Source organism: Solanum dulcamara, chromosome 5 (genome assembly GCF_947179165.1).
Source record: "Solanum dulcamara chromosome 5, daSolDulc1.2, whole genome shotgun sequence".
NCBI lineage: Eukaryota > Viridiplantae > Streptophyta > Magnoliopsida > Solanales > Solanaceae > Solanum > Solanum dulcamara.
In genome coordinates, this window is record NC_077241.1 from 5,468,672 (window position 1) to 5,492,832 (window position 24,161).

Below are 24,161 nucleotides of genomic sequence, written 5' to 3' on the forward strand. Positions count from 1 at the left end.
TTTTCATCAATTTTTAATTTCTTGACAATAAATGTAACAGGAAAACCAAGCCCCAACATCAAGTTGTCAAATAAGACTTCTTTCCATGCAGAAGCTGCTACTGACAAGCCTTTTGTTCAATCTCATTTTGAGTGCAACATTACACAAAATTGTCTTTCAAAAGGTCGTTTGGTAAGTTTCAAGACTCATTCAACTTAGGAAAATGTTAACTTGGAAAAATTTTCGATAAAATAAGTGAGTTTTTTTATTTATTTTTTGCTGTTTGATTAATATAATAAAAAGTATTGTTCCAAAAATATTTTATATAGTCTAAATAAACACTATGAAGGGTGGAGAAGGGATCTACATGACGGGGATGAGATGGATCGGAGGTGGGGTGTTGAAGGATTGAATGGATGGAATTATAAATGGATGGAATTATAAATGGATGGAAAAAATTCAGATAAGCAAATGGACTCCAAGTAGGAGATGCTTACAAATTTGAACTCATCAAGAATGGGAAAATACCTATAGCAAAATTCCACTGTAAGTGTTCTTTATGTACCTTTTGTTGAGTTTAATTTCTATGCTTTGACCAAAAAAAAATAAGAGGGGATAAATAAAATAATACGGAATGGACAGATGAATAAAATAATACAGAATGGGCAGATGAATAAAATAATGCGGAATGGACGGTGAATAAAATAATAAGAAATGAGCGGATAAATAAAATAAAACGGAATGAACGGATGAATAAAATGATACGAAATAGGCGGACTAATAATATATTGGGGAACGAATAAATAACAATATATATATATATCTTGAATAGGTTATCGAGGATGAATATATATATATATATATTTATTTATTTTTTAATTTTTTTTTTTGAAAAGGAGACAAAGGGTGATGGGTATATTAATATAGTATTAATATAGAGGTATGTTACACAATTCATTGAATTGGAAAAGCTGCCTTTGCTGTCATTAAATTCCACTTAATATTTAGTTCCTTCAAGTTTTATTGCATCCCGCGAACTTCATCTTCCAATCATATCAATCACACACACAAAAAGTTAAAATCTATACACATTTGTCCACTTTAAGTGTAAATGTAACTGCATGTTCTTGGCTGCCATGAAAGTCCCTCCAAAGAAACCTCATTTTTTCAAACCCATTCAATCAGGTTTCAAGAATGGTCTTGTGAGTAATCCTTTTAATTTTGTCAATTTTATAATTCATTATCTATTATTAGTTCAATTTCAATTTGTTTGTCTGATTTTGATTTGATAGGAAGTTTTAAAAAGTAAACACTCGTGGCCCTTAATCTTGTGGTCTTAAACTTGCTGTATGAAAAGTTATGGATTTTGATGATTTAGAAACGGACTAAAAAAAGAAAGTAAGGAGGCGTTTAGACATGGATTTTTTTCCCCACTTTTTTTCCAAACACGTTTAACCATAAAAAAACAATCCTATTTGTATTTGTTGTCAAACACAACTCTAATTTTTAAATATTATATTTTCACCGTGAAAACAATTTTATTTTTTTTCGAATTTCACAATGAAACATGAAAAAAGCCTACTAAGACAAACAAATTGAAACGGAGGGAGTATTATCTGTGGAAGAAGTGGGAATTCATATAACTGATCCTAACTTGTTTGGGACTGAGGTGTAGTTGAAGTTGTTGTATAAGGAAGAATTTTTTCTCACAAAAGAAACATACTTTGGGTCGATAGTTTACTACATTTTCATGTCCTTAATACCAACATAGTGATTTGGGAAAAGTTTATGTTGTACTGCAGAAAATTCCTATAGGTTTCTTGAAGTATTTGAAGGGACATGATCAGCATGAACATGCAATACTAAGAAGGGCTGGTAAGAAGTGTCTGGTGAAACTAAATGAACATCGATTCGAAGAGGGTTGGGGAAAGTTTGCGGAAGAGCATGATGTGCAATTGGGAGATATGTTGGTGTTTAGACATGAAGGAAAAATGGAATTTGAGGTTTCCATCTTTGATTCAACTCATTGTGACAGAGAATATGCAGAGTATATGCAAATACAAGAAGAGGACGAAGACGAGGATGAGGACGAGGACGATGAGGAGAAGAACGAGGACGAGGTACAAGAAGAAGGAGAGACTTCCAAGAAATTTGAATTCAATGGTAAGATCTTTAGAGTCTATTTGTTTATACTTGATGGATTTGCAAGTTAGTTCCCTTAAATCTTAAAATTAAGTTTCAGTTTATATTGGAATAAATTAAGATTGGGATAATTATAGTATAATGTCGTTGGGTGATCTAGTTTTACAAAATAGTCTACAAATGTATAGATTTTTTATATTTAAGAATAATATACATACTCAGTGTATAAGTTCTGTATATATTGGCCATATTGATAAATAAGTTTGACCGAACTGTACATATCGGTAAGTTTCCATTAAAAATTAGCCGACAGAGGAGGTGGATATTGTTATTAATACTTTAACTATATTCTCTTTTGACTTATTTAATATCTTGATATGGATTTGTTTACGAATTAACAATGTAACAGACAAACCAAACCATCAAGCAGGGCATTTCCTGATGCGGAAGAAGTTTCTTCTCATTTTGTATTCACGGTTCAACCATATTGCCTAACATATGGTTACTTCGTAAGTCTCAAAACTTATATTGGAGTTATTTAAAGAAATAATATGATTCCATATGATATGTTTGATGATATATTGCCAATGGTTGTAAATCATTTCAGCGCCTTCCTAAAAAATTTGCACTGGCAAATGGTTTCACGAAGACATGTGATTTGGTTATACGAGATGAAAGACAAAGATCGTGGAATTTAAGGCTAACTGCCTACGGTTCTGAAGTCTATATATTAGGTGGCTGGAAAGAATTCCGTGTTGCAAATGGCCTAAAGGTGGGAGATTGTAGAATGTTTGAAGTTGTTGGTAAAGGAGAAAAAACAATATGGAAATTTCATGGTAAGTTTTCTTGAAAGGAGTAAAACAGCTATGTAGAAAAAGTTCCGTGAGGCCTTTTCTTGTGAAATGTTTGTGTTTGAGTTAATTTGGATTATTATTTCTTCATCACCTTTCTAAACACTCATTTTTGTTACTCTACAAACTTGTTGCTTAAAAGCATAAACGAATCAGTAGTCATTTAAACTAATAAGAGTACTTACAACTCCGACCAAACTCTTTTGAAGTGTATTATCTTTTCTATAATTTGCTTGCTCTTGAATTTCTCTGTTTCTTGTATTAGTTAAGGGAGGGTGGTGATTTTGAATATGTTAAGAGTAATGTATGCATTGATAGTATAACACATGTTTTAGAAACTAATTAATCAGATTGAGATACCAATTAATATCATTTTTATTTTCATAACATCATTCTCGTTTTCTTAGTGATTCCTTTATTTTTCCCCTCATTGTTTGGAAGCTAGAAGAAATTTCAAGTAAGGTCTACTTTGGAGAGAACGGTCCTACTAACTTTGAAAAAATAGCCAAAAGATATGGGGGTGGATGTGTCAATGCTATTCGTATTTTGTTGATACCAACTTGTTGAGACTGAAGCGTAATTATTGTTGTTTATCATACTTAGTTTATTGACCATGTAACAGACAAACCGAGCCCCAACATCAAGTCATCGAACAAGTCATTTCTCTATGCTGAAGCAGCTAGTCCGAAGCCATTTGGTTATTCTCATTTTGTATGCACTATTAGACCTTACTGCCTTTCACATGATTTCTTGGTAAGTCTTGTTTAGGCTAAAGTGATCATGCTTACCATTTTCTTCTTCTCTCTTTGTTTTGGTATGAAGAGCATAATAACTGTTTCAATAATATGTACAAATGGTTATAAACAATTTCAGCGCATTCCTAAAAAATTTGCACATACAAATGGTCTCATCAACAAGAAACGTGATTTGATTGTTAGAGATGAAAGACAAAGGTCATGGGATTTAAGGTTATGTTATTTTGGAACTTCTGTATGTATTAAAGGCGGATGGCATGAATTCCGTGATACAAATTGCTTAAAGGAGGGGGATCGTGTGATGTTTGAGGTTGTTACTAATGGAGAGAAACCAATATGGCAATTTCATGGTAAGTTTTCTCACTTAAACAACCTCGATCTTTCACACTGCATTATAACTCTGTAATTCTTTATTGAAGAATTAACCTAAATAGTAGTCCACACAATTGATTAAACTAAAAATAGCCGGCGAATGTATATTCCATGTATAATATATGTATGACAATGTATAATCTGCGTTTCCGCTAGAAAATGTAAATAGTAAATCTGTCTGACCATTTGTGTGAATACTTGTTTATATTCCTAGTTTATATCAATCTGTATATATTGGCTACTATTTTTTTTATATCGTCATCGCTGGCTCCATTTCTTCCCGTTTAGGTAACGTATTTAAAGTGTTGAATAATATTGTCCTCTCTTTTCTCTTCGAAGTCTTTTTTAGTCAACATCCATGTATTAAAAGACATCTCAAGGCTGACTAGGTCAACTATTAGTTAGTCCCTTTCCCTACTTTCCCTATTTGAACTATCACCAAATACTAACTATCATTTGTTCCCTGGACCATTAACTCTTTGAAAAAGGAATATTTCATTAATTACATGCATAGGAGTTTGAAAATTATGTGAACACTTGAAATATGTCATACAATATAGTGGACATTTCAATCCATTTGGCTTCCCAGCAGATTTTACATTGACTTACATAAGCTAATGTATTTTGTAGGCAAGAAAATTCTGGAGAAAATGCAAGAATCATTCAAGGGATTGGCTGAACAATGAAGAGCAATTGAACTTGAGATATTTTATGCATCGGATCGATAAATACTCCTTGTAATGAAGTAAGTCGTTCGTGGGAGCTTTGGAACCATAAGTACAGTGTTCCTGTGTAGCGGGAAAAGAAGTTGTATGTGAAATAGTACTAAGATGAAAGTGCTAATTTTTGGGGCATTGGATAGACAAAGGGTGTCTGCACCCCTTTCCCGGATCATACGTGAATGTGAATGTGAGATGTTTTATGCATCGAAACGATAAGGGTTTGATATGTTCATGTATATTGACTAACTAGCTTGTTAATATCTCCTGGAATGCTAACATCACTTTGCTGCTTCATCTATTTGAAAATTTTGAAAACGTTCTTTTTTCATGTTGTTATGATTTCATCCACTTTTCCCGCCCAAGTTATATACTTGTCATTTTTCGCTTTTTTTTTTTGAGTTATCTATCGTATCTTTGACCAATATTATAGAACGTATTATTTCATTATATTAATATGAGAAAATACTAACTTATTTTAAGTTTACATTGTTATTCTATATTTATGAGTAATATACTTCTAAAACAAATTAAAACATGACACTTTCTTATATAAAGAGACAAAACACATCAAATTTAATCAATTGAAGATTCATCCAAAAAATAAAAAAAGATAACAATTCATTGAAAAGAAATAAGTTGTCTTCGTGGTCATTTTGAATCTTATAATTCTTATACCAAAATTTCAATTATGTTTAACTTTCTGCTTATATTGTTAATTAATCCAATATACTAAATAGCATAAACTTATTGAATAATGCATAAACTATTGATATTGTTGCAGAAGACACATCATACCTTGCTTTTTTAAAAATTAATGTATTACTTTTTTTTTCATAAAAAATATTGATAAAAAATAATATTTATGTATATATAATTATAAAAAATATGTATATAATTTATTAGTTTGGTTATTTGTTAGATTTTTTTGAACAAAATCAAAATCAAATCAAATATTATTGATTTTTAAAAATTGAAAACCAAACCAAATTAAACCAAATAAAAATTGATTAATTTAATCAATTTGATTTTATTTTTCAGTTTGGATTGATTTTTACCCAAACTGTAACATCCTAAGTTTCAAATATTACAAGCTTTTTTGTGGGTCATTGATTCGCTTAATGTTATTTCAGTTGAAAAGGTCGGACTGAAATGAGTTAACATTGAGTCATACTCCAATTTGTGCAGCTTTTACTTAGTTTTAAATTTAAATTAGTTTTAAATTCAAAATTAATTTTTTTATAATTTTTTTGGATACCTAATAATTATTTTTCTCCTTATGTTATGATTAAAAAAAAATCAAACAAAAAAATGTATTCTTTTATTTTAGACATTTTTTCATGAGTCAACGTATCAATCCAATTTTTAAATAAGTAGATTAAGCAAATCAAAATAAACCCCATTCATAAATTAATTGAGTTATTAACTTGTCTAACTATAAATATATTGAACAATTATAATTTTATGAGATGATTTTAATACAGTACCACGAGTAATTACTTCGGATAAGGGTTTTTTTGTTAATTTTTGGCATAATACATAAATATACATTTCAGCTGATATCTATGTCCTCCAATTTTAATGTACATAAATATATATTTAAACTTATATAAAATTAAATGAATAAATATAAATATTCTATGTAACATAATACACATAAAAACATAAAATGCCATGTAAATCGAATAAATCTATTTGTTCGTTTTGGATAATTTCCGAAGGTCCCCCATTTCTCTTTGTTTTTGTTTGTCGCAACTCCCCCAAAACACTACTATTAGAGTCCGTTTGATGAACTTAAAATAAGTAACTTTTATGTATGAAGTGTTTTTAGAATTTTGAAGTGCTGAAAGTTATTTTTATAAATAAACAGTTGAGTATTTGGATAAAAATACTTAAATGAGGAAAATGATGTGAATTTTAGGGTTAATAGAATAAAAAGGGTAGTTTGAGAATTTAGTTAAAATATAAGGAATATAAAAGTAATTTCTATGTTCAAAGAATTAACTTTTCATTTTTGACTGATTTTAAGAACTTTATGACTTAAAATTAGCATTAGACAAACACGTCCAAAAGCTAACCGATTAAAACACCAAACGGCCTTCTAACTCTTCTCTAAAAATTGATGAAATTGAGTTCATTTCTCCTTCAATTTTTGTTGCTTTGGGATGCTGCAAACTTTCGTCTGCTTCTTCAACACAGTCCACTTGAAAAAACTGCTGCATTTTCTTTGCTCCCATAAAAGTTTCCATTGAATTACCAAATACTAATTTGCTTTCCCCTTCAATTGTATTGAAAATTTCTAGTTTCTAGAAAGAAAAAGGATGATTTGTGTACAGTAGATTGCTGCATTTTCTTAGCTGCCATGAAAGCACCTCCAGTCAAACCTCACTTTTTCAAACCCGTTCTCCCAGGTTTCAAGAATGGTCTTGTGAGTAACTACTTTTTTTTTCCTTCCAATTTTCCTATGTTTAACTCCCTTTTATTCAATTTATGTGTTCTAATTATTATCTTCAGAGTCAGAAGGAATGTTTTTTTTAAAAAAATTTAATTTCTAAATATGCAAAATTTAAAATTGAGGATTCTGTGTTGGAATTTACACTGAGAATCAGTTAGATGAACTCTTATTTCTGAATCAGGACACATAAATTGAAACACAGGGAGTAAATTCAGGGGCGAAGCTTGGTAGGGCTGGAACCCCTTTTATACTGTTTATACATGGTTAATAATGCCTCTCTGAGGTAGAAGTAAGGTTGCATACACTCTGCCTTTCCAGACCCCACCTTCCCACAAGCGGGAAGAGATTTCACGGGGTATGTTGTTGTATACATGGTTAAAATTATTTTTTATGTATATACAGTAGACGTTGAACTCCTTTGACTTTTTCGTGTGTTCACTCAATATTTTGAATTTTTTTAGCGAAAATTGTGGCTCTACCACTGGGAGTAATATATATGCATTGAGATGGAAGAATTTATCCCAGATAAGAAAAGAAAAATCCGCATAATTATTTGGGTCAAGTTTTATGTTGTACTGCAGAAAATTCCAGATGGTTTCTTGAAGTATTTGATAGGACGCGAGGAGCGGGGACATGCAATACTGAAAAAGGCTGGTAAGAAGTGGCTGGTGAAGATAAATGGCCAGAAATTGGAAGAAGGTTGGGGAAAATTCGCGGAGGAGCATGATTTGCAGTTAGGAGATATGCTGATTTTCAGACTTGAAGGAGACATGGAATTTGATGTTTCCGTCTTTAATTTAAGTCATTGTGACAGAGAATATGCAGAGTATTTGCAAGAAGAAGAAGAAGAAGAAGAAGAAGAAGCCCATACTGTTGACGAGACTTCCAAGAATTTTGAATTCAAAGGTAACATCTTTAGAGTCCACTAGTTTATAGTTGATGAATTTGCAAGTTCCTACAACTCGGTTGGTTGTTGGTTAGAGTTATGCAAGTATTAGTATTGCAAGGTTTAGTTATTCATGTATTACTTAATCCATATTCTACCTTGCATAAATAATACATAGGTTTTCTCATAACTTATACATGTATTAGTTATGTGGGACTGTAAATTGGTAATCGAACACTGTACTTACACCAACAACATACCCAATGTAATCCCACTAGTGGGGTGTGGGAAGGGTAAGATATACACAAACTTGTGGGATAGAGAAGTTGTTTTCGATAGACCCTCGGTTCAAAAAGAGAAGTTATTCGAGTAAGGTAGCAAGAAAAGGATGACAAAAAATATCAAGATACTTAACAAAATAGAGCGACAAATAAAAAAAGAAAAAGAAGAAGCGTAAGATAGCAAAAAAACACATTGAAGAATAAGAAATTACGTGATTACTTATAGTACTACGAATCTAGAGAAAAGGATATGGGGCTAGCCCCATGCCTCTCCCACTTAATGGGCGACCACACTCTGCTATCTACTAACCTTCTACCTTGATCCTTGACCTCCCTATCTTTTTATCTAGGGTCATGTCCTCAGTAAGCTGAAGTTGTACCATATCCTGTCTAATCACCTTTCCCAGTTCCTTTTCGGCTTACCTCTACCTTTCCTAACTCTTGCTACAATCTCTCACACCTCCTAATTGGCCCATCTATATTCCTCCTCTTCACATGTTCGATTCATCTGGGTCTTGCTTCCCCATCTTCTCTGCCAATGCCACACTCACCTTGCCTTGTATAAGTTTGATCCCGATCATGTCTCTCCTATGTCCAGATATCCATTTGAGCATCTTCATTTCTGCTACATTCATCTTTTGAACGTGGGCATCTTGACTAGCTAGCACTCTGCCCTTACAACAATGTTGGTCTAACCACCACTTTATAGAACTTATATTTAAGTCTTGGCGGCACATTCTTATCTCACAGTATCCCAGATGCTGGGACTCCATTTCGCCCACCCCACTCCTATACAATGTGCTACATCATCATCAATTTTCTCGTTTTCTTGGATTATGGACTTAGGATACTTCAAGCTTCCTCTCTTGGTATGACTCGTGCATCTGTTGTGCTTAGCCTAAAATACAATCATGAAATTGAAAGTACCAGAGATTCCTAGAGGATACTATCAAAGAAAGTTCCTTGACCAATTGGGTAATTTCGATCTTCACTTCCAGATCTGCCTCATGCGTCACGTCACTGAACTTGCATTCCAATTACTCTGTTTTAGTATTGCTTAACCTGAAACTTTAGATTCTTGGGTCTGTCTTCAAACTTTCTGGCTATGTTTAACTCTAGTGGGCATCTTATGTATCAGCAATAATCGTCTGCACATAACATATACCATAGCGCCTGCCCTTGAATAGGCTGTGTCAATTCGTTCATCACTAAGGCAAATAAAAATGGACCAAAGGCTGACTCCTATTACTGCCCCATCATGACCAGAAAGTGTTCCGAGTCACCTCCCTCTATTCTAACACGGGTCTTGGCTCCCTCGTACATGTATTTAATTTCTCTAATATAAGTCAATGGTACACTTCTAGCCTCCAAACATATCTAGAGGACCTCTCTCTAAGTCATAAAGTTGTTTGTTTATTCCTTTTCTTTTTTGAAAAAAACTGTTTACTTCACCAACAAAACAGTTTGACTGATGGCGTCTCATTATGGCTTTTTTAAGATGACAAAAGTGCAAACTCACATTTCTGTATAATAATAGCCTCATGATCAATCTTTTAAAAGGTAAAATTGGGACCCGTTCAACACTCCTCTCAAGCAAGGGAATACCTCAATAGGTGTGTTGTTCTCCATGTGTGCTTTATGTTATGAACTATTCTACCCGTAGCTACACAAATGTCTGGTGCGGGATTTAAGCCTCAGATTGTCCATCATGTATTCTCGAAAATATTTTATTTCTAAATTTATTACAAGTACATGACTACAATGTATATATGTGTTGTTCTAGAACCAAACACCGTACTTGGTGTGCTGAATTTACACATAACAACTAAAATGCTACCAAACGTGGAACTAATTATGTTGGTTTTAATACATGAATAGCTCACTTCCTAACCAGCAACCAAACGACCCCTTAATCTTAAAATAAGTTTTGGTTTATTTAGATGAAAAATTTGCCAAATGATTGAGTGGATGTTTAGATGCTTTTTCATGTTTTAGTTGTAATCATTTTTCTTTTAAAGCACGACATTTCCCATGCAGAAGCTGCTCATCACAACCGTTTTGGTCAATCTCAGTTTATATGCACTGTTAAGCCGTATAGCCTTAGAAATGGTTACTTGGTAAGTCTCAAACGAAACATATGCACCATTTTGTTTTTTTTTCTCCTCTTTGTTTATTGGAGTTATTTAAGTGAACATCTAATGCATATGAGTTGTTTGATGTAATGTGTGAATTGTTATAAACAATTTCAGCGCATTCCTAGTAAATTTGCAAAGGCAAATGGTCTCACCAACAAGGAATGTGGTTTGATTATTAGAGATGAAAGACAAAGGTCATGGAATTTAAGGATATATACCTCTTGTTCTCATGTCTATATTGGAGGAAGATGGAGTGAATTCCGTGCTGCAAATGACATAAAGGAGGGAGATCAAATAATGTTTGAGGTTGTTAGTAGTGGAGAACAACCAATCTGGAACTTTCATGGTAAGGTTCCTCATTTGAAGCAATTTCTTATTTTTCATGATCTTTTTACTTGGTTATATTCACCATGACACTTTATACCTTCTTGGATAAAATTATTTGTTGTGTCTGGTTGTTCAAATCTGTAAAAAATTGTTCTTCGTAAACAGCTACGCATTTAAAATGCTCTCAGAAAATAGTGTTGCAAAATTTGTGAAGTCAATTAACAACTTGTAGATATTTTCACTAGTTGGTTCCCTTGTATTAGTTACATCTGTATCAAGCTCAGTACATATGACTTATATGCACCGGCTTCAAGGGGAGGGTTCGATAGTTCATATATCTAATATTACAGTTAGTGTCCCACATTGGAAACATTTATTATATAGTAAAGTATAGGTATAAATAGGGCTCTGTGTAATGCATCTAAATAATATTTGTCGTGTGCCTTTATTTCTCACAACAACATTCTTTGGCAAGTATTTTTGCAGTTTAAACACCACTGTAAAGTGGAGTCAAGAAGCACGTTTGTTTGATTGAAAAACAATGTGGACACAATCAAGATTGAGTTTGAGAATAGCAAGTCAAACAGCTAATATGCATTGAGGCAACCATTCTTCTCTGTCTCCCCTTTTCGGCCTTTTTTTTACAAGAAAGTAGCTCGGTCTCCAATTTATTGCTTTACAAATAATTTCTTTCTATCTAAAACCTACCAAACTTTGGTGTTCTGAATCATCAAAGCTTCTAGTGCTAATTGTAGGACATTGTTGTCTAATGTTAGAAAACAAAGGTTCAACCATCGTTCCATAAATAGGAGTGTACATCCTCCTAGGCTTGAACTGAAGGTGAAAAGAAAGTAATTATAAAAACAACTTGAAATCTTCAAATACCTTCAAGAAAGGCAGAGAATCACCACTAACACTATATGGTGTGTCTTCGTCAAAGAGCTTTGCATTCCTTTGTGAGAGGGTTCTAAATTCACTATGATCAACAGAATATGCAGAGTATTTGCAACAAGAAGAAAAAGGTGTCCATACTTTTGAAGAGACTTGCAAGAAATTCGAATCGAAAGGTAACATCTTAAAGTTCATTAGTTTATGCTTGATGAATTTGCAAGTTAATACCCTTAATCATAGCATAAGTTTCAATTTATTTAGATGAAAAATTGGCCAAATGATTTGGTGGATGTAGATGCTTTTTCATGTTGTATTTGTGATCATTTTTTTCATTAAAGCAAAAACATTTCCCCATGCAGAAGCTGCTCCTCACGATCCTTCTGGTCAATCTCAGTTTGTATGCACTATTAAACAGTATTTTCTTACAAATGGTTACTTGGTAAGTCTCAAAGGGAACATATGCATTATTTTGTTTCTTTTTATCTTTATCAGTTGGAATTATTTGCAGCGAAATATGATGCATATGAATGTTTGATGAAATGTGCAAATCATTATAAACAATTTCAGCGCATTCCTAGTAAATTTGCAAAGGCAAATGGTCTCACCAACAAGAAATGTGATTTGATTATTAGAGATGAAAGACAAAGGTCATGGAATTTAAAGATGTATACCTCTTGTTCTTTTGTCTTTATTGGAGGAATTTGGGGAAAATTCTGTGCTGCAAATGACATAAAGGCGGGAGATCAAATAATGTTTGAGGTTATTACTAATGGAGAACAACCAATCTGGAAATTTCATGGTAAGGTTCCTCGTTTAATTTAAAGCAACTTCTTATTTTTCAGGATCTTTTTACTTTTTTTTTTTTTTGAAACTGGCAACTTTAGTCTATATATCCATAGGTGTACAACAACAGAACTGTAGTTCCTCTTCAAGAGTGTTACACCTTACAGAGAAATACAGCCTTAATCTAAACTGCTGCCTATAAACAATCCAGCACATCAACGATGTCTTCTGTCCTTGTAATATATCTTGTTTACACCAAAAATAAAAAAGAGCTTAGGAATTCATTTTGATCTTCTGTAAACTGTTCTGCACATTCTCAAAGCTCCTGTTGTTTCTCTCTTTCCAAATTGTCCACCAAATGCATGCTTGGATAAGTTTCCATATCTTCTCCTTATCTGAAGCATTGCCATCTCTATTCCAGCTGCTTAGAACTCCTCTAATGCTCCCTGGTTTCACCCATTTTATCCCCTTTGGACAGATGAATATTCTTCATTATTGTTCTGTCCATGTACAATGCAAAAAAATATAGTTAATTGTCTCTGCATGCTCTCCACATAAGGTACATCTAGAGGCCAACCGAAGGCCTCTTTTGTTTAAATTTTCATGAGTCGAAACTGCTTCTTTTGTCAACAACCACATGAAGCAATTTACTTTGTAGGGTGCCTTTGGTTTGCAGATCATCTTCCATGGCCAATCTGTCTCCTGTCCTGCATTTGTTGAGTTCCTTATAAATAGAATAAACTGAGAATTGACCTTGGTGTCATTCTTCCAATTCAGCAAGTCCTTTTCAGTGAGATTACTGAATGATCCTACTGAATCTTGGAAATCTGCCACTTTGTCTATCTCCCAGTCATGAAGGTTCCTCCTTAGGAACAAATTCCATCCTTGTCCATTCCACATTGTAGCCACAGTGGCCTGTTGCTGTTGGCATAAAATCAACAATTCAGTAGTCATATTCCTTGTATACATAATTAGGATAATTATAGGGATTGATAATAGATCTAATTTCCTTTTTGCTTTTTTTTCCCCATAGTTAGGATTCTATGTACATCTATATATACTTGTTACTCCATGCAATAATATATTAGTTTGTTCTCCCATACCTTGTCTGTTACATGACATCAGAGGTAGGTCCTTTCCTATTTGGCCCTTCATGTTATATTGTTCATGCTCCAATTGGGCCTAGGCATGAAGGAGTATTAGAGTGGGTTAAAGTCCCACATTGATTGGGATAAAATTGTGTCTGGTTGTTCAAATCTGTAAAAAGTGTTCTGCATAAACAGCTACACATTTAAAATTTACCTAACCAAACGGTTTGAAAGTGTTCTATGAATGAGCTTTGTAGAACATTTTTTACATTTGGAAGTATATTTTGTAGTAAGCATTTCAGTTTATACCCAATGGTCCTTATTTATTTATTTGTTTGATTAGGTAAACAATTTCCTTTCATAAATCAACAGGCCAAAAAAGGCCATATACAAGAAGTATACCAAACATTAAAGAACCTACAAAAGAATATGGTTCTCTACAATAGACGCTCAATCCTCTATACATCCAGGACTACATGGGTACACCAAAAATTACTAAGACACTGGAGACTACTCATTAACTGCGCAAAACTCATTTCTACCCTTTTAAAAGCCCTCCTGTTTCTCACTCCAAATGATCCACATCAAAGCCAGAGTAACAACATTTCATGCCCTGCTCTTTCTCTTGCTTCTTCCAGCTTTCCAGCAAAACAATAGGTCTTTCACTGACCTTGACATCACCCAAGACATACCAAACCAACTAAACATATCCTACCATAATCTCCTGGTCAGACTGCAGTATAGTAGAAGATGATCAACATGTTCGCGCACCTCTTTGCATAAATAATCCCAACTGATACAAACAACCTTTCGTTTTCAAAGGTTTTCCACCGTCAAAATCACCTCTCTAGCAGCTTACCAAGTGAAAAAGCACACTTTCCTCAGCACCTTGGGAATCCAAATCGACTTAACAGGATAAGCTTCCTCCTCCTCACCAAGAGCTTCTCGTAAAAGGACTTGACAGAAACACACAATTGTTCCCCAACTTCCATCTCATCGATGATCGTATAAGGCCTTTCGGAAGTCTCACAATGTTGATGGAGTGAAGCTTGTTAACTTTGAAATTCATTTACCTCGCAATCCTGGAAATTCCTTCTGAAACTCAAATCCCAAAACAATTCTTCCCTTTTGTCCCCCTTATTTGCTGGACTACCGCCTCCCTCTGGAAAAAAAACCCTATAAATGCTTGGAAACTTATCTTTTAACAAAGTATCTCCACACCATATATTTCACCAAAAATTACTCTACTCCTATCTCATTCCCTCAAAGAGATATTATCATAAAAGTCTGCCCAACCATTCATGATACTCCTCCACACACCACACCCGAAAGGCAACAAATATCAGTAGTTCTCCATCCCCCTACCATCTCCCCATATATATCTACTATTACCCAGGGCATCCCAACTTTTAGGAGTTGTCACTGTCTTCCTACAGACCAAGTGAATACTTTCTTTCCCCTCTGCTAAATCCCAAAGAAAGTTTCTTTAAAGCCTTTTCAATTTTTCCGTAACACTGATAGGAGCATGAAACAAGAACATAAAATAAGTGGGAATGCTCGATAAAGTTTCACGCCTTTGGACAAATACTTTTTATGCCAACCTGCAAGCCTCTTCTCGACCATCTGAAACATCATTCCATTTAGAAAGGTCATTATTCGAGGCTCCCGGAGGGAAACCCAAATAAGTAGTAGGGAGAGCCCTACCCAATTAGAAATCCGGACGGGCAAATCAATGTTGTCCACCTCATCGACGGGGATGATCTCACATTTTCTGAGACTAATTTTGAGTCCGGACACCACCTGAAACCAAGTCAATACTTGGCAGCTGAAGCACATCTGCATCACAAAAAACCAGGGTATCTCTAAAACCAAAAGATGAGAAGCCGATAAGGACACAACATCCCCAATCGCTGCATTGAATCCTTTTTTGTACCTTCCCAAAACAACTTTATCCATTATCTTACTCAAAGCTTCCATCACCAAAATAAAGAGCGTAGGTGATAAAGGATCCCCTTGCCTCAACCCCTTTGAACTTCCAAAAAGACCACACGGGTTACCTTTCACCAAAGTTGAGTAGTGCACTAAGGATATACAAAAGTTGACCCACTTTCCACTTTTCAAAGAAAAAAATCTTCACCACGATGAAGTCAAGGAACTTCCCCATTTTTTCGGAACTAGTAACATAATTTCCACTTAACATGGTCATAAGCCTTTTCGAGATCTAGTTTGCACAAAATTCCACATAAACGTTGCTTTCTCCTCGAATCTACCACTTCATTTGCCACCAAAGTTGCACCCAAAATCTACCTACCCCTCACAAAAGCATTATGTGAAGAAGAAACTGTCTGATTCAGAACCTTCTTAAGTCTATCAGAAAGCACCTTAGATAAAATCTTGTAGATGCTTCTGTCACACTCCGATCCTACACCCTGGATGTGTCCAGTACCCGATGCCATTGGTGTCCCGAGCGTACCCATAACATGGCATTGGACATGAGCATACATCTAAAAATGAGCAGAAGAATACATTTGAAAGCATTTCAAGAGACAAGTTTCATAAGAGATCAGATTTCATAACATGAGTCGTAGAAATTTAAAACCATTGTCAAAGGAAACAAAGATCCAAACGTAGCATAACTATTCATCTGTCTATGAAGCCTCTAAACATAACTGAATAATGTCAACTGGGACAAGGCCCCAGGTATACCTTAACATAAAATAACTTCCTAAAATATGTGGACTAAGCCCCAAAAACAGAAAGGGGCTCACCAATAGCAGAAGATATGGAACCTAGTGAGCGGCCTGATCTCGTGTCTTCGTACCTGAGTTTGCATCAATAAAACAATGCAGCGCCCTCGGTAAAAGAGATGTAAGTACATATGGAATAGTACTGTATGTAAAATGACGGAAAGAAACATAACGTATATGTCAAATCAATCGAATCAGCTAACATAGTCATAGTCATAACATGGGAAGGGTAAGAGATGAGGTTGTTCAACCTACCTTATGGATATTTCTTTCATCATATTTTAGTTTATTATGAGAGTCTAACAGTGTAACCGACACAAACCACCATGTGAGTGCATGAAATCTGATCTCGGCCCGATCAGCTAAGCCATCTCATACCTTGTCGGGTATGAGACATACATATACATGTCATGTGGATCCATAACTAGCCCTTATTAGGGGCATAAAGAAGGCATCGCCCGAACCAACGGTACGATCCTTATCCTACGTTGGCAAAAGTAGTTTCAGGCATTTGTCATTTAGACTTATGTCTTCTCGGTTAACCATTTAGCTCCCTTAGGCTCATGTGATCATGGGTTAGCCCGAAGGCTAACATTCATAACATTCAAGGACCATAGTTCATAACTTCATTCATATCATCACATCATAAGGTTACATTTCATGTATCAGGAGAGGAGCATTGCCGAACCGCCAAATGGGAGCTTCAGATCGCCTAAGTTTCTGGAGGTTTTCCGAGTTGCCCAGTCCAAACATGCTTCAGTAAAACAACCATAACGCTTCAGTAAAACAACCATAACTTTCTACTCCGAACTCCGAATGACGCAAACTTGGCGGCGTTGGAAAGAAAACTTAGTAAGTAGGATTGCTTTGCACTTGGCTTGGTGTTAGAGGTTTATTATGACCCTAAACCACATCAAATACACTTCTCACACTTAGGAATGAACGTTAAAATATATGAACAAGTAGTATATCATCCGACCCAAGTTGATAATCTTACGACAAATGGTTTGAATCTTTAGAGTAGAGTTGTGAGGCGTTACAGCTTCCCACTAGACTAATTGGTCTATAATCTCTAATACTCGTGGCCCCCTCCTGTTTAGGGATAATATCAATGTAAGAAGCATTAAAAGTTTTAAACTCCTCTCAAACTTCCCTCTTTCCAGGAACTGATCAATGGTCTGCATAACATCACGCTTCACTGTACTCCAGCAATGTTTATTTTTGAGAAGCGTGGTATCCGGGCAAAAATTCAAGCAATGTTGAAAGAAAGCCAAAGTAAAACCATCAGGGCCCGGGGCCTCGTCACCAGCACAGCGCTCCACCGCCTCCCTCACTTCCTCCTCCTCAATTACCGTCTCCAGCCATCTACTGTTTACCCCACCCCCAATATGATTAGACCCTCTACCACCCAAGTATGGCCTCCATTCTACTTCTTCTTTGAACAATCGTTCATCGAGCTGTACAATTGTCCCTTCTACTTCCTCCTCCCCCACATGCACCTCCTCCACAACCTGGAGGGTGGTGATTTTCAGTATGTTGGCATAGCACAGTTCATAAAAGTATAAGTATTCTTGTTTGTGCACTTTTAAATCTAGTCAGATTCAAATTTTAAATCATTAAACTTTATTTTATAACATCATGAAGCGAAAAGAAAATTTAAGAAAGGTCTACTTTGGGGAGTGAAGTCCTACTAATATCGAAAAAATGTGCAAAAAGATGGGGTGGATGTTTAGACAATATTCATATTTTAATTGTATTCTTTTTTTCATACTTAATTTTGTGACTCGGGTTTGTGTAATTACCATGTAACAGACATAACAAACCCCAGCACAGTTGAAGAGACTTCCGAAAATTCTGAATTCAAAGGTAAGACCTTTAATGTCCATTAGCTTAATACTTGATGAATTGCTAGTTAGTTCTCCCTTAATTTTAAAATAAGTTCCAATCTAGATGAAAACCTAGCCAAATGTTGGAGTGGATATTTAGATACTATTCTTCTTGATTATAATCATTTAGTCATATTTAAGTTCTTATTGAATTGTCTACAATTAACAGTGCAAGGCTTTTCCCTCTGCAGAAGCTACTCGTCACAACCCTATTGGTCAAAATCATTTTGAATGCTTTATTAGACCATATTGCATTTCAAAGGGTTACTTGGTAAGTCTCACAACTCATTTCCCTTTAACCGTTCAAGAATCTCCAGGCTAAAGGAAACATTTGCACCATTTTTCCTCTTCTGTTTATTGGAGTTAGTTACAGCAAAATTACGAAGCATATCATATGTTTGAGTGCAAAATATCCATTTCAGCGCCTTCCTAAACAATTTGCCATGGCAAATGGTCTCATCAACAAGAAATGTGGTCTGATTATCAAAGATGAAAGACAAAGATCATGGAATTTAAGGCTATATACCCACAATTCTATAGTCCATATATTGGGTGGATGGAGTGAATTCTGCGTGGCTAATGACTTAAAGGAGGGAGATTATATGATGTTTGAGGTTGTTGCTAATGGAGAAAATCCAATATGGAAATTTCACGGTAAGTTTTCTCATTTAAGCAACCTCTTTTTTGTCAAGGATCTTTTTACTTTGTTATATACACCATGTCACCAGGGGCGGACACCACTTGTCTAGATGCCACCACTTCGCTGAAAACTTTACTGAATTTATATATGATAAATAATATGCGGAACACTTGAGCCCAGGGTCTATCGGAAACAAGCTCTCTACCCCACAAAAGATGGGAGTAAGGTTTGTGTACACCCCACCCGCCCCAAGCCCACTTGTGGGATCACATTGGGCATGTTGTTGTTGTTGAAATAATATGCAAAATCTGCTACTCAGTGCTCACAACTCGCTTGGTCAATCTCATTTTTAATGCACTGTTAGACCGTATTGCCTTTCATATGGTTTCTCGGTAAGTTTCAAACTTAGTCTCCTTTAACCCATCAAGAATCTTCAGACTAAATGAAATGTGCAAATGTTACAAAACCATTTCAGCACCTTCCTGTACAATTTGCACTACTGGCAAATAATCTTACCTACAAAAAAATGTGGTCTGATTGTTAGAGATAGAAGATAAAGGTAATTTAAGGCTAACGACCTAAAGTTCTCAAGTCTATATTGGAGGTAGATTGCATGAATTCTGTGTTGCAAATGACTTAAAGGTGGCAAATCATATAATGTTTGAGGTTGTTACTAATGTAGAAAAAAACCAATATGAAGATTTCATGATAAGCTCTCTCATTTGTGCAACCTTAATGATCTTTCTGCTTTGTAATTTACACCATGAAGTTTGTTTGTGTTTGGTTGTTCAAAAATCTATTACACATAATTTATGAACAGCTATATTTTCAAAAATTTAATCAACCATACAGCTGAAAAATGTTTTATGCAACGATCTTTGTTTAACGTTCCTATATGTGGAATATATTCTGCCTAATTTATACACATTATTCCGTAATTAAATAGTGTATTTGAAGTCTCATATAACGTTGTCCTTTCTTTTATAGTTTTTTTGTTAAAAAAAAGTTGATCTTTCTTGTTATAAGAATTGTGCTGTCTTTCATAGGTTATAATTCATCGTTAACAGGCTGTTTGCTTTATTTGTTCACTCAAGTTTATATACTGATGTTCTAAAGACCCTGTCCCAGGTTCCATTAGGATAAAGTTTCATATGTTGTACTTCAAAAGTTAAGAAATTAATACGCTTTAAAACGATATTAAAGAATAACATCTATACAAGTTCTTTTTCTTGAAAAGAGTAAAACAGCTATTCGAAAAATAGTAGGCCTTTTTTCCCGAATGTTTGTGTTTGAGTTAATTAAGATGGTCTTCTATCACTTCTTCCTCAACCTTCCTTGACAGTATATTTTTTGGTAATTAAACAAACATGTTGCTTAAAGAACTAGAGTTCAATAATCATTTTAACACGTAAGAGCACTTTTACAACTCGTACTAAACTCTACCGAAGTATATTATTCTTCTCTAATTTTCTTAGCCCCATAATTTCTTCGTTTCTTCCCTTATGTTCATTGATATCATAACACAGTTAATACAAGTATACTAACTCTTTTCGTGTTTCTAGACTAGTTAAATTAAAGTATAAATCATTAAGCTTTATTTCCATAACATTGTTCTTGTTTCCTTAGTCATTTTTGGAAGCCAAAAGAAATTTCAAGGAAGGTCTACTATGGAGGTTGAGACCCTACTGGTTTTGAAAGATATTCAAAAGATGGGGTAGATGTTTGGAAACTGTGCGTACTTTTAACTGTGATCTCTGTCATACTTCATGTCTTGACATGAGTTTGTGTATACAATTACCTTGTAACAGACAAACCAAATCCCAGCATCAAGTCATCAACAAAGGCATTTCCCCATGTAGAAGCTGCTACTCACAAGACTTCGGACCATTCTCGTTTTGTATGCACTATTAGACCATATTGCCTTACATATGGTTATTTGGTAAGTTTTAAAACCCATATCGTGCAAACCTTTCAAGAATGTTCAGTTTAAAGTGATTATGCACATCATTTTTTTCTTTACTCGTTTCTTTTTGGAGTTAATTTTGGTGAAAATATGAAGCCTAAGAACTGTTCTACTGATGTGTGCAAATGGTGATACACCCTTTCAGTGCCTTCCAAAACAATTTGCACTCAGAAATGGTCTCATCAGCAAGAAACGCGATGTGATTATTAGAGATGAATGGGAAAGGTCGTGGAATTTAATTTTACGTCCTTTTGGTACTAGTGTGTGTATTAGAGGTGGATGGGATAAATTCCGTGAGGCGTATTGCTTAAAGGAGGGAGATCACATAATGTTTGAGGTGGTTACAGATGGAGAGAAACCAATATGGAAATTTCATGGTAAGTTTTCTCATTTGAAAAGCATCTTTTATTTTTTGATCGTCTTATATACGCACGCATACACTGTGACTATATTTGGTATGAATCTTGGATAATGCAATTTTTACTTAATGTCAAAAAGCACTTTGCGTTCTAGGAGAGAGTAATTCAATTTTCATTTGTAACATTTTCAATTCTTATTTTATCACTGGCTTCTATCAGTATGTAATTATAATTTCTGCTGTTTGATACTCATTTTTGGCACATAACACCAACTTCCCTCCTACTACCCACATCTGCACCTCTCCAAATTTTTAGTCAACAAGTAGAAAATGATTTGAGAAAGTGTAATATTTCTCCGAAAATTCTTTTCTATTTTGTAGAGTACATTTTAAGTCCTAGGAAACAAAAGAATTTATATGCTCCATTGTCTTTCTGTTTATTAAAAATGTATATAGAGTGTTACAAATGTTGACCTTTCTTTTCTTTTAGTCTTTTAAAGCTAATTGTCCATGTTATAAGAAGAGTGCTTCATCTTTTATCCAGAAATTTGCTCCATGTATTCACTCAAGTTTGAACATTGAGTCTATTAAGGGCTCTAACCCTAGGTTGAAATCTTTCTATCCCATACTTATGTGTTCGGTTCCATTCAGGATAAATCTTTTCACGTTTTAGGAGGTTCTTAAAAGGTAAAAAGGGCAGTCCAATGCACAAAATATCCCACATTAGCAGGGTTTGGGAAAGGGCCGGACCACGAGGGGTGTGATTTAGACAATCTATCTCAATGCAAGCATTAGTGACTGGTTCCACGGCTCGAACCCCTCTAGCTTACATGGAGACAACTTAACCGTTGCTCCAAGACTCCCCTTCGAGGTTCTTAAAAGGTCCTTGAGGAAAATCAAATACTTTAACGAATAATATCCTCCACAGAAATTCTTTTCTTCTAATAGCTCTTTCTCAACTTTTTTTAAACAATCGTTTTTAGGCACTCTACAGACATGCTTTTGGCTGATATCAAATTTCAAATGTAAATCATAAAAAATGTTATTGTGACATATTTTTTGTCTTCTTAATCCTTTTCTTTCATGACTAAGATGAGCTTAAATGAAGTGGCAAGGACATTGAGGATTCAAATAGCCGAGCCTAACTTGCTTGGGAATATCGAGGCATAGTTTTTGTTGTAAGCTTAGAGAGATTTTCTAGTAAGTCTACCTAGGGAGAGCCTCCTCCATCCAATTGTCAAAGTATTCCTCTGATAACTTGTCTTTTTCCCCTAATTGTGGAATTGAGTTTCTAGTTAGGGGGTCGGTATTACCCCTTTCACTCGTCAAAGTTATTTTCTCATTATATATATCTACTATTTCCCAAGCATAAGCATCTAGTATTCCTGGCTGCATTTCCCCTCCTCATTTTAGTTTCCATATAGCCAATCAAATCTGCCTCTTACTTGATTGATTCAAACACATGCTTGCTAACCAAAATGGGCTTATTGTATTTGCTATTTGGGGAAGGAGAAGCGAAGATTAAACTAAGAGAACGTTACTAATGCACGCAGGTCTTTTTAGGATCATATTAGTGTTTAGCGAGAAAAATAAGAGGGTAGATCCTGCAGTAAGAGAAGGGAATGCCTAGTATGATTGTGTATATATAGTGCTTATGAAAAGTAAGTTTGTGCTTATGTTGCTCGGATTCTTCAAAATCCTTGCAGCACCCGTGTTAACACTTGGGTGCTTTGACTATATTTGTGACTGAGAAGTATAGATTGATTGGATATTTGGTTTGATTTTTGGGTTTTTGTCATCATATATATAGTTCTATAAAGTACGAGAATATTTTGCTATTACACAAGATATCTTATGAATTAAATATTAGGTGTTTATAAAGTTTTTTTTTTTGTTTTTTTTTGTTTTAGTTCAATAGCTTAATTAGTCTAGATATATACTTTATATGTCGTAATATACGTTTATTGACCTTCTCCGCACTCAGATCCATACCCTCAAATCCTAAAATTTCTGTGATGAAGAATCCGACCTTTAGATTGAACTCGTATCAGATAAACACACCCACTTAGGTGTTGATGCTAAGAGGTAAATTTTTTGTTGGTACATGAAATTTCTGCTAGATTTGTTGATGCATAAATCTTATTGTAATTGTTCTTGCAAATAGTTCATCAAAAAAACCTATAAAGGTTTTTTAACATGCTCTATAATAGTTTGAAAATTTTATTAATACTAAAGAATGTCACACAATGTAGTGAATATTTTTAAACACTTTGGCTTCTTTGCAGAGATTTTATATTAACATGAAACAATGTACTTTTACAGGCAAAATCTCTGGGGGGAATGTAAGCATCATTGAACAATGAAAGCATGCTATGTTTTCTCACAGGAAAACAAACAAAAAATGATAGGTGGTTTCTTCCTATTTGCCTAAGCCATGTCGGGTTGAGTTAATGGTACGTGTTGCATGTCGGGTTGAGTTAATGGTACGTGTTGGCGGGATGTAAGCTTGTTCGAATACCACCATTACCCACCCCCCCACCCCCACATAAATAAATAAATTAAGAAACTTATCTTTCTGAATGAGGTGTAGTCAAGTTATGATTTGAAATTAGAGTTATCAACCTCCATGAATTCCTTTGAAAGATCTGGAAACTTATCTTGTCCATTTTTTATGATTTGATATACTGTCCCATCCTAATTTATGTATGGCTGATTGAGCCTGGGTCAAGTTATGGGTATTTTTTTCAATAACAAAATCAATAAGATTTTTTTATCAGTTTTTAATCCGTAACAGTTTGGTTTTCCATTAAGAAAATGTTCATCAAATAATTATATGATTTTTCCAATAATTTGGTGCGACAAGACAATAATGTATTTGAATTTTCATAAAATAGAAATAGTAG

The 24,161-nt window shown here is 34.6% G+C and overlaps 3 protein-coding genes across 6 annotated transcripts; all 3 read left to right on the plus strand.

Moving 5' to 3' along the window:
- The first annotated feature begins 1,082 nt into the window (after window positions 1–1,082).
- On the plus strand, window positions 1,083–2,192 carry LOC129890262 (B3 domain-containing protein REM9-like). Its single transcript, XM_055965840.1, has 2 exons — window positions 1,083–1,181; window positions 1,782–2,192. The coding sequence occupies exons 1-2, from the start codon at window positions 1,101–1,103 to the stop codon at window positions 2,190–2,192; spliced, it is 492 nt and encodes a 163-aa protein (XP_055821815.1). The 5' UTR covers window positions 1,083–1,100.
- Window positions 2,193–2,262: 70 nt separating this feature from the next.
- Window positions 2,263–5,175, plus strand: LOC129890263 (B3 domain-containing protein REM17-like). Its single transcript, XM_055965842.1, has 6 exons — window positions 2,263–2,303; window positions 2,531–2,630; window positions 2,729–2,957; window positions 3,595–3,725; window positions 3,846–4,077; window positions 4,730–5,175. The coding sequence occupies exons 1-6, from the start codon at window positions 2,263–2,265 to the stop codon at window positions 4,783–4,785; spliced, it is 789 nt and encodes a 262-aa protein (XP_055821817.1). The 3' UTR covers window positions 4,786–5,175.
- A 1,772-nt stretch (window positions 5,176–6,947) lies between these two features.
- LOC129888872 (B3 domain-containing protein REM14-like) lies at window positions 6,948–24,030 on the plus strand. 4 transcript variants are annotated; one of them, XR_008766747.1, is made up of 14 exons: window positions 6,948–7,246; window positions 7,837–8,179; window positions 10,478–10,557; window positions 10,690–10,921; window positions 11,892–11,969; window positions 12,153–12,232; window positions 12,361–12,592; window positions 18,224–18,277; window positions 18,489–18,568; window positions 18,720–18,951; window positions 20,746–20,876; window positions 21,046–21,277; window positions 23,581–23,691; window positions 23,722–24,030. XR_008766747.1 is itself a non-coding variant. In XM_055963923.1 (13 exons), the coding sequence occupies exons 1-13, from the start codon at window positions 7,181–7,183 to the stop codon at window positions 23,619–23,621; spliced, it is 1,881 nt and encodes a 626-aa protein (XP_055819898.1). In that variant the 5' UTR covers window positions 6,948–7,180; the 3' UTR covers window positions 23,622–24,030. The 4 variants fall into 4 exon arrangements, 3 of the variants coding, with proteins under 3 accessions (XP_055819898.1, XP_055819899.1, XP_055819900.1); XM_055963923.1 differs by having other exon boundaries at window positions 23,581–24,030; XM_055963924.1 differs by having other exon boundaries at window positions 7,855–8,179; window positions 23,581–24,030.
- Window positions 24,031–24,161: the final 131 nt, after the last annotated feature.